This window comes from Suncus etruscus, chromosome 12 (genome assembly GCF_024139225.1).
Source record: "Suncus etruscus isolate mSunEtr1 chromosome 12, mSunEtr1.pri.cur, whole genome shotgun sequence".
In the NCBI taxonomy this organism is placed as follows: Eukaryota; Metazoa; Chordata; class Mammalia; order Eulipotyphla; family Soricidae; genus Suncus; species Suncus etruscus.
The window spans coordinates 3,360,751-3,375,000 of NC_064859.1; the positions used below are offsets into that span (position 1 = coordinate 3,360,751).

Consider the following 14,250-nt stretch of genomic DNA (forward strand, 5'->3'; position numbering starts at 1 on the left):
CTGAAACTCCTGTAATAGAAATGAGGGTGACCACATTTGTCATGATTTTCACTTTGGTTTTAACTCAGGGGAAGGCCAGAGAGATGGTACAGAGAATTGGGATACATAATTCACATTTGGGAGCTCTGAGGGTGACCTCCAAGCTCTGAAGACAAATCTCTGCCCTTTGCTTTCCTTTGCTGTTTCAGTGATCAACAATTTTTGCACACTAACTTGGGGGCTCACACATTCAAACATGATGTTCCCGTATTTGGACATGGTGCTTACACAATTGTCGGCAGTGTTTACACACTTTGCAGCTGTTCTCAGACAGATGACATTCTCAGAGCTGAAGGGCTCACAGACCCTCAGTTGTGGTGTACCAGAAATCACACACACACTTGTAACACTGGAGATCACAAAAGGCTGGATCACAAAATCACTGGAACTGTGCCCAGCCTGTAGGGCAGTGCTGAAGAACTGTCTCTTGGTTTCATGCTCACAAGGCACAGGCGCTCTGCAGCAGGGCTATCCCTGAGCATCTTTTTGAAATAAATGCTGGGGGGGTCAGCGAGGTGGTGCTAGAGGTAAGGTACCTGCCTTGCAAGCGCTAGCCAAGGAAGGACCTCGGTTCGATCCCCCGGCGTCCCATATGGTCCCCCGGAGCCAGGGGCAATTTCTGAGCCCTTAGCCAGGAGTAACCCCTGAGCATCAAACGGGTGTGGCCCGAAAAACCAAAAAGAAAAAAATAAAATAAATGCTTGGACTGGAGAGATAGTACAGGAGTTAAGACATTCACCTTGTATACTGCTGGTCCCGATTGAAATCACCAGCATCACATATGGTTCCCCAAACACTAATAGGAGCCATCCCTGAGCACAAAGCTAGTAGTAGTCCCTGAGCACTGTTTAATGTGGCCACAGACACACAATAAAATAAGGTTCATCTGGGGCCAGGAAGGTGGCGCTAGAGGTAAGGTGTCTGCCTTGCAAGCGCTAACATAGGATGGACCGCGGTAGGATGGACCGAGGTTCGATCCCTCGGCGTCCCAAGCCAGAAGCGATTTCTGAGCGCATAGCCAGGAGTAACCCCTGAGCGTCAAATGGGTGTGGCCCAAAAACCAAAAAAAAAAAAAATAAATAATAATAATAAGGTTCAGCTAGAGAGAATTCAATAGGCTGAACAGTTTACATATTGGGAGCCCAGGTTCAATCATCCCCAGTACCACATGGTCCCCTGAGCACTGCTGAGCTGATTGCCTTTTGCCCCCCAAAAAAGTCAATGAGTAGACAAAGCAAAGATTTCCAGGAAGTTGCAGAGGTAGCTTATATGTACTTCACTTACTTTCCTCTGATGCTCAAGTCTGGCATGACTAGATATCAGACCCAGGCAGTCAACATTGATACTCCTCTGAGTGTATAATTCTGTGCCATTTTATCACCATTTTATCACCCTCAGCTGCCACAAACAAAATTCTGAGCTCTTTTTCATATCAGAAATCAACTGCTATTGACATTTTCTTTGGGGGGGGGGTCACACCCACCATTGCTCAGGGGTTACTACTGGCTCTATGCTCAGAAATTGCCCCTGGCAGGCTTAGGGGACCATTTGGGATGCCAGGATTTGAACCACCGTTCTTCTGCATGCAAGGCAAACACCTTACCTTCATGCTATCTCTCCGGCCCCTATTGACATTTTCTGATTCAAATAATATAGAACAGGAACAGAGAGATAGCGCAGTGATAAGGCATTTGTCTTGCAAGCACCCAATCCAGGATAGACAGTAGTTCAAATTCCGGCATCCCATATGGTCCCCTATGCCTGCCAGGAGTAACTCCTGAACACCGTTGGGTGTGACCTATATATATATAGCTAGAGATAGTATAAAGGTAAAGGTGCTTGTCTTGCAAGCAGTCAACCCCAGTTTGCTCCCCAGAGCACAGTCCCCTGAGCACTGCCAGGAGTGACCCCTGAGAACAGCTAAGTGTGACTCAGAACTTACTCTCCCACCCAAAAAAGAAAAACAAAAACAAATGCTGTAGAACATTACCTTCTTTTTTTTTTTTTGGTTTTTGGTTTTTGGGCCACACCCAGCGATGCTCAGGGGTGACTCCTGGCTGTCTGCTCAGAAATTGCTCCTGGCAGGCACGGGGGACCATATTGGGACACCGGGATTCGAACCAACCACCTTTGGTCCTGGATCGGCTGCTTGCAAGGCAAACGCTGCTGTGCTATCTCTCGGGGCCCAGAACATTACCTTCTTAGGTCCTTTCACTTCATCCCCATTTATAGCACCATGGTCCTAAATATTTTCTCTGTTTACATTCAGATTCATATCACCTAGTATTAGCTTTTGCTTCAGCTGTTAAGCACCCAGAAACTCCAGGAAAAGGTATTGTGGCTACTGCTGGATTCCTCATTTCTAATACAAATTCAGTTTCCCAGGTGACATTTCCTCTGTAGAAACTGATTTTCACCCAAGTGCTTTCAAGAAGTTTTCTTTGGCCGTTAGGTATTGTGTCTTGACTGGACCTTTCCTTGGATTTATCCTGAGTAGGCTTCTTGAATCTATTAAGTTTATGTTTTTTAATAATGTGGTTCATCACCAAGCTGTAGCATTTTGTGTCAGACAAAGTCAAACCGAGAACCAGAACTTCCCTTTTTCTGTGGGTAATGTCCTGCTGGAAAGTGCTTCGAGGCCACAACCCCAGACTTGTCCTTGACCCAACAGTCACAAGGCTATCCCAGCCCAGCTCCCTGTACCCCACTCTCACCACAGTGTCTATGGAGCTGGGACTCAGGCTTGCTCTCTGCTGACATTATTCAGTCTCACCCACCTTTCCTTCTGTACTTATAGAACTCTGGCATGAGTTGTCAGCTTGCTATATCTCCAGAGCTGTGGGGTTTTTTTTTTTTTACCTTTTTTTCTGTCCTCTCTTTTATTCAGATTTAGCAATTTCTCTCCAAAAGTTTTATGTTCAGCTTCATGGATTCTTGGCACTGTGATTTCTGTGCTGTTCTTAAACTCACCTTGTTTTCATTTGCTTCAAACCCATTGGTGATGCTGATGAGACATTTTTCTTTTGTGCAGGGAGAAACAAGGTACTTTTATTGATTGAAACTTGATTAGGAAGATGTGAGGGGAGTGAAAGTTGGGAAATGTTTTCACAAGATTTCTCCCTAGGAGAAATAGCCAAGCAAATAAACATAGGGACAAACAAGATACATGTTCAAAAGAGGACACAGGCTTGAATATCGAGACTGAAGCTTTATTGGCCTGGTTGCCAATAAGATCTTGGGTAGGTGACATTAGTCTCTGGGTGCTGGCGCCCCTAAGTGTAAAGTCACTCCACGTGCTGTATCTCCATCCCCAGGTTAATGAGCCTGAATCAGAGTCATGGAAGAAATAAAGCAGACCAGGCTGAGGGTGAACACATGCAGTCTGGCAGTCTTCTACCCAGTATTCAGAGCTTCCTGCCAGAACTGCCATTTTTATTGAGTACAGGGACCACCCCTTGTGGGACAGAAAGCCTACCCAGGTTTACAAATAAGACCATCTTTGTTTTGGGTGAAACCAAGTTGTAAACAAACAGATACAAAGAAACAGGGATAAACTTTGTTTTAGGTAATATAAGGTATAACCCAACATCTGGTATGTCCAGGTCCCAACACACCTAAGTATGTCCTTTCTTGTTCATCTGCCATCTGTTGGATCTCTCTGTGAAGTATGGCTCTCTGCCGAATCCTTGGGACTTTTCTAAGTCTACTAGTTCAGTGCCCCAGTAAAAAGTGTTGTCACCTTGCTGTTTCCAGTTTAGAGGGTGAGTGGGGAGGAAAGCCTGGGGTGGGGTCTCTCAGTCTTCAGTACCCCAAGATGGGACAGATTCCTTGTTCCTGTCCTCACCCTCCACCCCCACAGTACTGCAGGAAAGGTAGGCATGGGTAGTGAGGTTTGCTATAGCTGGTTTGCTATAAGCTCCCCTTCAGACTTCTCAGTACCCTACCATGGGGAAGGTGAGGGTTCACTGCAGGGAGGTGTACGGAAAGAAAGTCTGGGATCTGGGCCTTATTTCTCAGGTCGAGTAGACTGCGACGGCTTGGCCCAGCAAACCTGATGGTCCTGGCTCCCTGCTTAGTCTTCTGAGATGCCACTTGCCAGGGGACCTCTGGACATAGAACTGATGATGTTGCCCCACGTTAGCTGAACAGTTTTCTGCCCGGCCATCTTGCCCCTTTCTTGGGTATTCGCCAGACAGAGTATGCAACTTTTCTCAGAATCATTTGGTTGGTTCTTGCTATTTCCAAGCTGCTGATTTTGTCATGAAATGACTGACCATTCCCAGTTTTTCTGAGAACATATCTATGCCTCAGGAGCATGCCACTGTGGTGTGGTGTGGTCCCTAACTACTAGTCTGCCTGCCTTTCTGCTTTTCTTTTTTCTTTTTTTTGGAGGGGGGGTGGTTGGATCACACCTGGCTCTGTACTCAGAAATCGCTCCTGGCGACTTGGGACCATATGGGATGCCAGAATTTGAACCACCATTCGTCCTTGGTCAGCTGCATGCAAGGCAAACGCCTGCCACTGTGCTATCTCTGGCCCCCATTTCTGCTTATCTTCACTTCCATCTCAGGTTGGCTAATAAGCAGTGACCAGAATTGTTCACTATCCTTAGTAAGAGAAATAAAAGTATACGAAACCAGAACATCGGTATTTATTTCTATCAAGTAATGTTAACTAAAAAGAAATAAGTGAAATTAGCTGTGATAATGCATTTTATCTGACCCAATATAGCTACAATCCTATCTCAATGCCATTCATTATTTTAGCATCATGGAGGTGCCAGAGCAATGATACAGTGGTGGACTGGGTTCGATCCCCAGTATCCTATATGGTCCCCCCAAGCCAGGAGCAATTTCTGAGGGCTTATCCAGGAGTAACCCCTGAGCATCACTGGATGTGGCCCCAAAACAAAACAAAACAAAACAAAAGGTATTAGGGAACTATCATACCTTTTTTGCATTCCGAAGTCTTTGTGACCAGCGTGTATTTGATGTCCCCAGTGAGTGTCAGTTCCTAGTCAACATATTCTGAAAACTCCAGCCCTACGTGGCTGCTCTACTGAACAGTGCAGCTGAGCTCCCTTCCCTAAACTTGCCTGCTCACTTCCCATACATTTCTGTCTCTTTTTTTTTTTTACATTTCTGTCTCTTGATTAACTCATCGATCAAATAGTTGACTGTGTGCCCTCTGTTCATTGCTTTGCCTGTAATTGCAGTAGATTCTACATGTCCTAACAAGAGCTCTGTGTTTGCCCACAGATACCCCAGTTTCGAGGACCCCAGGCTCTGGGGCCAGTTCCTATTGCCATTGGGGTCAGCATCGCTATTGAGAAGATCTGTGCTGCTGTCCTCAACATGGAGGAACCTGTAAGTGCCAACTTGCTCGTCAGAGTGGTTTGTCTTTCGTTTTGTTCGTGGAGTCCCTATGGTAGCAGCTATAAATGGGGAGTTGGAAGATTTTCTCTGCCATATCAGACAAGACACAGTAAACAGGTCTTGGTGTCAGTGGTTGAATTTCCATCCTGAGCTTCTGCTTTAAAGCTGGGAGACTTTCCACCTACAGCCCCAACTGCTCTTTACTTGTCTGCAGAGCTTCATATAAATTTGAGAGGTCGTAGTTCTCACTAGACTCATTCAGACCTCCTTTCTCAGAAAGCCTCTGTGCTCTCCAGAACTAGAGATAGTTCTTTTTCCCTTGTGTTTCCCTTGACAAGATAAGTTTTCCAAGGAAAAGAATGTCATTTTAGTAGAAATGGCAATTGAGATAATTTCTGTTTTTTTTTTTTTTGAGATGATTTCTGTTTTAAGAAATGAATACAGGAGGCTAGAGAGATAGTCTAGGGCCTTGGGCCTTGCATCCTGTTCATTTCTGTTTGATTCCTCAGCATTGTATATGGTCCCCTGAGCACCACAGGGTGACTTCTGAACACAGAACAGAACCCTCCTGTTGTTTTCCCCTTCCCTCTCCAAAGATTGGAGGCCAGGGAAATGGTTCCGAGGGCAGAGCACACGTTTCACAGGCAGGAATACTTGTTTGATCCCCAGCACTGGATGGTCCCCAAGCACTGCCAGGAGTGACCCCAAGGGTCACCAGAAATGAGTCTGCTTGGAAATAAAAATAATTAACATAAGAGCTCATTTTTTTTGTTTTGTTTTTGTTTTTGGGTGCAAACTGGCAGCACTCAGGGGTTACTCCTGGCTCTTTTATTCTCAGAAATCGCTTCCGGCAGGCTCAGGGGACCATATGGGATGCCGGGATTCGAACCATACTATCTAGAAGAGCTCATTTTTACTATTTTGGGGACTATTTAATTTTGAGGTGGATACCTTTGTAGGTTGCAGTTCAGAACTTGGGACCCTGCACCCCCATCCTCCTCCTTTAAAAGCAGCTGCTTTGTTTCCCATCCAGGTTATAATAAGCTCTTGTGACCTTCTGGTTGTCAGTATTGGTCAGATGTCCATGTCTAGGGCCATCAACTTAACCCAGAAACTCTGGACAGCAGGAATCACAGCGGAAATCATGTACGACTGGTCACAGGTAATGAGACAACAAAATCACCTGTGTGATGGCATATCAGCAGGAGAGCAAACTGTGTATCAAATACAGAACTCTGTTGCTATTATTCCTTCCTTTATTCATTTCTGATTTCTTTCCCAATAAATTACCACGAACCACGGCATCAAACTGCACAAACCTATTGTATTTTACTACATAATTGTCACAGATTGCATGCCAGTGGGCTTTTGCAAAAAAAAGTAGGCTGTAACAATATAAAAATCTTTTTTTAATTGTGACAGTATTACTTAAAAACAGGGTATAATGACTCATTTGGAAGCATAATCATTGCAAAAATTATGCAATAAAATGTGCTATTATCTTATGGTTATGGAAGTTAGAACTCCAAAATTTAGGGCTCGGAAGATAGGCCAAAGGACAAGAGTGTATGCTTTCCATGCAGGAATCCTGAATTTCATCCACTGTTGAATTAATTAATTAAATTAATTAATTCAACAATCCACAGCATGGCATGGTGCCCCCAGCATTACCAGTACTGACCCCATTACAGAGCTGGGAGTAGCTCTTGAGTACCACCAGGTGTAGTCCAAATACAAGACCTTCGTCCCACCCACCTACCTCTCAAAAAAAGAAAAATGAAGTTCAAAATCAAGTTTCACTATGCTAAAATCAAGGCTGGTTTCTTTTGGAAGTTCTGGGGAGAATCCATTTTCTTGCCTTTTCAGCTCCTTATCTGTGGTTCATTAGCCCCTTCTTTTATCTCTGAACTCGGGGGCATAGCATCTTCTTCCTTCTGTCCTTACAGCTTTCCCTACCTCACACCTTCTATCTCCCTTTTACCATGATGCTTGTGAATGCAGTGGACCCTGCGGGATAATCCAGAACATTCTCCCATCTCAGGATCCTTATCTGTGTTTCTTTCTTAAATTGGTTTCAGCTTTCATTTTGGCCTCATGATTTACAACTCTATGGCACTGTTTATGGCTTACAGTGTTATTGCACACCCCTGCCTCCTGAATGTCAGCGTCCCTCCACCACTATCTTTACTTTTCCTCCATAAAGTCCATTTTGTAGGCGACACTGAGGAGCTGTTCACATTGGCCATTTTTCATTCCCTCTGGGTGTTTCTTTATACTCCACATAAGCACAAGCCCACTCTGTATAGCCTTTCTCTGACTCACCACTCCACATGACACTCTTGAGTCCCATCCATATTGCAGCCAACTGCAGGATTCTGTCTTCTTCCAGCCTGTAGTGTATTCAGGCTACAGCTTCTGCATCCACCCACCAGCTCCCCATCTTGATTGCATCTGCAAAGTCCTTTTCCCAGGGCAGGTATCACGCTGGGTTGGAAGAATGAAGATGTCGCCATCATGGCCTGAGCCATTCCATGTGCCATGTTCAGCCTGTTCCTCCCTCCACCCCTCACAACCCCAACATGCCTGACACAGCTCAGGGTAAAGAGGAAAGTGGCACCCCAGAGTTCCTGCCTTCAAGATCCAACTCTCAGTACTTCACAGGCAGCATCTGGGAGGATCTCTCCCAGGGGTCGGAACTATGTACCATGTTCATGTCAGAACCATGACCTTGTGCTCTGAGGTACCTGGAAGCAGAAGAGGTGTAGGGGAACCTGAACCTCCGCCCTCCTGCTCCTGTCTACACTGGTGTTTCTGTAAAAACACATCTCAGAAATGTTAAGAACAATCATGACAATTGTTGACTGAGAGCAGACTCCTCTTCGTGTGTTGGCATGTTACAGGATAAAAGAGAAATGTCTACTTTGGTTTTTTGTTCTTGGGCCACACAAGCTGTGCTCAAGAATCATTCCTGGTGGAAGCTCAGGGGATGATATGGGATACTGAGATTTGAACCTGGGTAGGCTGCGTACAAGGCAAGTGTCCTACCCACTGTACTCTCTTTCCTTCCTCAAGATATTATCTGTCACTATAAAGAGGAAACCCAGTGACAGTGACCCAACCACAACGCTTCTCACTTCTTGGTACTTTACTGGGTCACTTTTGGTTTCCTTTGAAGATTTTTGCACTGTCTACATTTATGATGTTTGTGTATGTCAATCTGTAAAATTTGTGTATAAATGTGTATTTGTCCCTGTGTTGTATGGTGTATCCACATATGTTGTGATTGTGTCTGTGTGCATGTGTACTTCCATATGTTGTGTGATTTTGTGTATGCATACACATGTGCATGCATTTGCCTCTCTGATTTACATGTGTGCATGCATTTGTTGTCTCTATAATATGATGTGACCATGTATGCATGTTTTACATGCCTGAGTCCCCAAGTTCCCAGCATAACTAGGTGTGGTCATGGTGGCCCCCAGGACCACACAGCTAGAGCAGCATTAGAGCAGCTAGCTGAAGCAGTGAATTGTCCAGCCCTATAACTAACCTCAGGAGTGGTCCCAGGCTCCCTAAGCAATACTTGGGAGGCATAAGCCTCACACAGAAATTGGGGTGGGGCTAAAGGGGCTGGAGAGATAGCACAGTGGTAGGGCATTTGCCTTGCACACAGCTGATTTGAACAGATGGTGTATTTTATGATTTGTGTATCTGTGTGCATGCTTGTGAATGCCTTGTGTTGTATGATTTGTGTGTCCATGTGTGCATATTTGTGTATGTCTGAACATTTCATGACATGTTTGTCCATACGTGCATGACTGTATGCCTGTGTGTTGTATGATTTGGGGCACCTTCCATCAAGAGTGAAGACGGTAGGGCATTTGCCTTGCATGCGGCTGCCCTAGGATGGACCGCGGTTTGATCCCCAGTGTCCCATATGGTCCTCTAAGCCACAAGCGATTTCTGAGCTCAGAGCCAGGAGTAACCCCTGAGAGTCATCGGATGTGGCCCAAAAACCAAAACCAAACAAAAAAGAGTGAAGACTGTTCAGGGCTTCAAACAATAGTGAGATTAAGGAAAGATGGGAATTTCTCCTCCTCTGAATTCTGTGATTATGATTTACAATCCCTGAAGTCAGTATATTTAGAAATTAGCTCTGAAATGTTAATGAGCACAGTGTTATCATCTTCCATGATTATCCTTAATTCCCTGGAGATGTTTCTAGTGCTCTTTATCTCCTATTCTGTATTTTTTTTCCTCCCAGTCCCAGGAGGAATTGCAGGAGTACTGCCGACATCATGAAATCACCTATGTCGCCCTCGTCTCTGACAAAGAAGGAAACCATGTCAAGGTAAAGACCCTTGAAATCTTTTCCATCATGCCATCCAATAATAGCCCAATCCAACATCCTGAAGGCTATGGCCCTCAGATGTGGTAGAAATCCACACCTTTAGGACCAGAGAGATAGCATGGAGATAAGGCGTTTGCCTTGCATGCAGCAGGTCGGTGGTTCAAATCCCGGCATCCCACATGGTCCCCCGAGCCTGCCAGGAGAGATTTCTGAGCATAGAGCCAGGAGTAACCCCTGAGTGCTGCCGGGTGTGACCCAAAAACCAAAAAGAAAGAGAAAGAAATCCACACCTTTGTGCACCCCTTGAGTTAAAGGGCCCATTATTGGAAAGAACATAGAAAATAACAGAAGCGGGGCCAGGAAGGTGGTGCTAGAGGTAAGGTGTCTGCCTTGCAAGAGGACGGACCTCGGTTCGATCCCCCCCCCCCCCCCCCGTGTCCATATGGTCCCCTCAAGCCAGGGGCGATTTCTGAGCGCATAGCCAGGAGTAACCCCTGAGCATCAAAAGGGTGTGCCCCCCCCCCCCAAAAAAAAAACAGAAGCATCCAAATCTATATGCTTTGAGCTTCAAGAGATGGAAGAAGATGACAAGAGTTTTCCTTGCTTTTTACCCCTTATTACTTTATCCACCCAAGAAACTCATAATCCTACTAGAGATGCCATCAGCTGGCAGGTACTTCCTCAGGCTGCTTCCTAACCAGTTTTCACTCAATATAAAAATATACATCCTTGCTTCCTTTATCTGTATTTCTGAAGAGGAGCTATATCAATATGCTTTCTTCCCTTTTCTCGTCTGGCTTGACACCAGGGTAATGTTGACTTTATGAAATGAATTGGAGACAGTGTTCTCACTTCTGTTTTTTGCAAGAGGTTTTGTAGAAAGAGTATTATATGGGGACCGGAGAGATAGCATGGAGATAAGGCATTTGCCTTTCATGCAGAAGGTCGGTGGTTTGAATCCCGGAACCCCACATGGTCCCCTGAGCATGTCAGGAAAAATGTCTGAGCGTAGAGCCAGGAGGAACCCCTGAGCGCTGCAGAGTGTGACCCAAAAACCAAAAAAAAGAGTATTATATGATCCACATATTTGATCAGATTTGTGGAAGACCATACTGTCCTAAGAGCAGAGCTGTTTACAAGGCTGCTTTCTCCTTAAATGAGTTCTGGAAGAGTGTGTCTTTCCCAGAATGCTTCTATTTCATCTCAGTTTTCATAAATTCCTTTTCTAATCCATGGATCTATAATATGCTCTCTTTCCTACCTGATAATGGTTATTTATGTTGTAGTAAAATAAGCCTGGCTAATGGTTTATGAATAAGATTAGTTTGGATGCTACAGATTTTTTCTTTATTGCTGTTTTTTGTTTGCTTTTGTTTGGAGCCACACCAAATAGTACTCAGATAGTACACAGGGCTTACTCAAGCTCTGTGCTCAGAGAGCACTCCTGGCACTGCTCAAGGGACCATAGATGGTGCCAAGGATTGAACCCAGGTCAGCTGTCTGCAAGGCAAGCGCCCCACTTGCCATACTAGCTTTTTCTTTCATTTTTGTTTATTTTCATTTTATTGGTTTATATTCTATATATTTTTCTCCATTATACTAATTCTGACTTCTTTTTCTACTTTTTCTACTTCTACTTCAGATGAAACTTTAGGCAGGAATTGACAATGGACAGCCTTTACGCCAAATTTTATTGAGAAAGTAGTCTTTTTTTATGTCTTGTGAGTTAAAAATCATCTTTGCACTCTTTGTTTATAAGAAGAGTAAATAAAGGACTGAGCACAGACTGTTTTTGATTTAATTTTATTTTATTGAAACCTTTGTGATTTACAAAGTCCTTCATAGTTGGGTTTCAGACATACATTGAATCAGGGCCAGTCCCACTGCCAATGGAACCTCCCTCCACCAATATTCCCAGAGTGCATTCCATACCAACACGCTTTGCCCCCATTCCCCAGCTGAGTAAGGAGTTTTATGCAGGACACCTGAGTTCAATCTCTGGCACTACGTGGACCACCACCACCACCACCCCGCCCAAGTACCACTAGAACCACTCCTGAGCACAGAGCTTGGAGTAGCTTCTTAGCACTCCCATGCCTCCATCCCAAGAGCTAACTAAGAATGTGCATCCTGCCTTTTTAGGAATGTCTAATAAATATCTTTTAGGTCATATTCATAGCCTTACCGAAGTCTTCAATCTTTTTCTCTGTTTGTTTTATTACTCATGGAGAGGAGTGCTGAAATTTCCAGTTGTATCTATAGACTTGGCATCTTTTTTTGAGATCTCAATTTTATTTATTTTTCTGTTTTGTAGTATTTTGAAGCTCTGCTAGTCAGTGAATAATGCCCATAGTCCTTGTCTCACCAGGCTGGCCTACAATGAGGTCTCAGTCATAGAACTTGACGTTCATCACTGGAGAATCTGATCTTGTTCATTTCCTTGCATTGGTTTAGCCTGCTCCACCATTTTGTTTTGACTCTTGCCTCTGCCTCTGTTAATATGGGTCAACAAGCTTCTGCTTCATATTTAAAGGGAAAAATACCACTTTACCTCCAACTGAATGTTTTTGAAAATGATGATTGTTATTCTCTTTAAGGTGAAGTCTTTTGAAAAGGAAAGGCAAACTGAAAAACGTGTGCTGGAATCTGATCTTGTGGAGCACATTCTGCAGAAACTGAGAACTAAAGTCAGTGATGAAAGGATTGGTGCCAGGTAACTTAGGACACAGAAGCCCCCAAACTACTGAAAAACTTGCCACAGTTGCCTACAGAGACAGTACACTTATTTTAAAAGTTAATTTGAGGATCCTCAGGCATAATTTCTTGAGCTAGAATGCATGTTTTACATGCCTGAGTCCCCAAGTTCCCAGCACAACTAGGTGTGGTCATGGTGGCCCCCAGGACCACACAGCTAGAGCAGCATTAGAGCAGCTAGCTGAAGCAGTGAATTGTCCAGCCCTATAACTAACCTCAGGAGTGGTCCCAGGCTCCCTAAGCAATACTTGGGAGGCATAAGCCTCACACAGAAATTGGGGTGGGGCTAAAGGGGCTGGAGAGATAGCACAGTGGTAGGGCATTTGCCTTGCACACAGCTGATTTGAACAGATGGTGGTTCAAATCCCGGCATCCCATATGGTCCCCCAAGCCTGCCAGGAGTGACCTCTTTTTTTTTTTTTTTTTTTTTGGTTTTTGGGCCACACCCAGCAGTGCTCAGGGGTTCCTCCTGGCTCTGTGCTCAGAAATCGCTCCTGGCAGGCTTGGGGGCCATATGGGATGCAGGGATTCAAACTACCATCCTTCTGCATGCAAGGCAAATGTTCTACTGCTGTGCTATCTCTCCGGCTGCCAGGAGTAACCCCTGAGCGCTGCCGGGTGTGACCCCCCCAAAAATGGGGGAGAGAATTAATTTATTTCTTCTAGAAAATAAAGACAAGTCTGGATAACTTTGTGTGGGGGTTGGACAGTGTTTCACACCCAGCAGTTCTAAGGACTTATTCCTGCCTCTATACTCAAGGATCACTCCTGGAAGGCTTAGGGAACCAGATAGTTTGCTGGAGATTAAGCCTAGGTCAGCCATATGCAAGAAACACACTGTTTTCTGTGATTTCATTGAGGATTTTGTTTATTTATTTGGTTGGTTGGTTTTTGGCCCAGAACCAGTGGTGTTCAGGAATCGGTCCTGGCAGGCTCTGGAGACCATGTGGGATGCTGGTGATCGAACGTGGATTGGCCACATGTAAGGCTAATGCCCTACCCACTGTGTTATCACTCTGGCCCTCTGGATAACATTTTTTTTTTGGGGGGGGGCCATACCCGGTGACACTCGGTTTATTCCTGGCTATATGCTCAGAATTGCTCCTGGTTTAAGGAACCAAATGAGATGCTGGGGGATCCAATCAAGGTCCGTTCTAGGCTAGCGCCAGCAAGACAGATGCTTTACTGCTCTGCGCCACTGCTCTGACCCCTCCTCTGGATAACTTTTAATTAACCTTTATAATGCTGCTGGATAACTTTCCATTTTATATTACCCTCTATGTAAGACTAGGCATCTTGGAGCCAGAACAGTAGTAGAGCAGGTAGAGCATTTGTCTTGCATGTGGCCAAGCTGGATTCAAACCCAGCACCCCTGTGGTCTTCTGAAGACAGAGCCAGGAGTAACCCTTGAGCATTTCCGGGTGGGTGTGGCCTAAAACAATAACAATGATAAGACATCTTACTAATACTAACATTTGTCCTTCATAATATGTCCAAGAATGTTTTATCACTTTGAAAAGCCAGAAGAATCAAAATCTGTCTGCCAGTATCTTCCCAGGTCTGTTATCCAGTGGGATTTGATAGTGTTTTATCAGCATGTTTACAAGGTATATTCTGTAGAAATAGCTCACATATTTATGACAGAAATATAAATAGGTGCAAGTATCCAGATAATAATTTCACTTAGTAAATTAGATGCCTTAAACCAAAAATAAAATAATTGACCCAATA

General features: G+C 44.5%; 1 protein-coding gene across 1 annotated transcript in view; it reads left to right on the plus strand.

The window, feature by feature from the left end:
• EIF2AK4 (eukaryotic translation initiation factor 2 alpha kinase 4) overlaps positions 1–14,250 on the plus strand; it is a 108,632-nt gene that overhangs the window by 84,543 nt on the left and 9,839 nt on the right. Inside the window, exons 30-33 of the mRNA XM_049785150.1 lie at positions 5,298–5,405; positions 6,448–6,576; positions 9,679–9,765; positions 12,363–12,478. Coding sequence (XP_049641107.1) covers positions 5,298–5,405; positions 6,448–6,576; positions 9,679–9,765; positions 12,363–12,478 — 440 coding nt within the window. The remainder of the gene's footprint in view (positions 1–5,297; positions 5,406–6,447; positions 6,577–9,678; positions 9,766–12,362; positions 12,479–14,250) is intronic.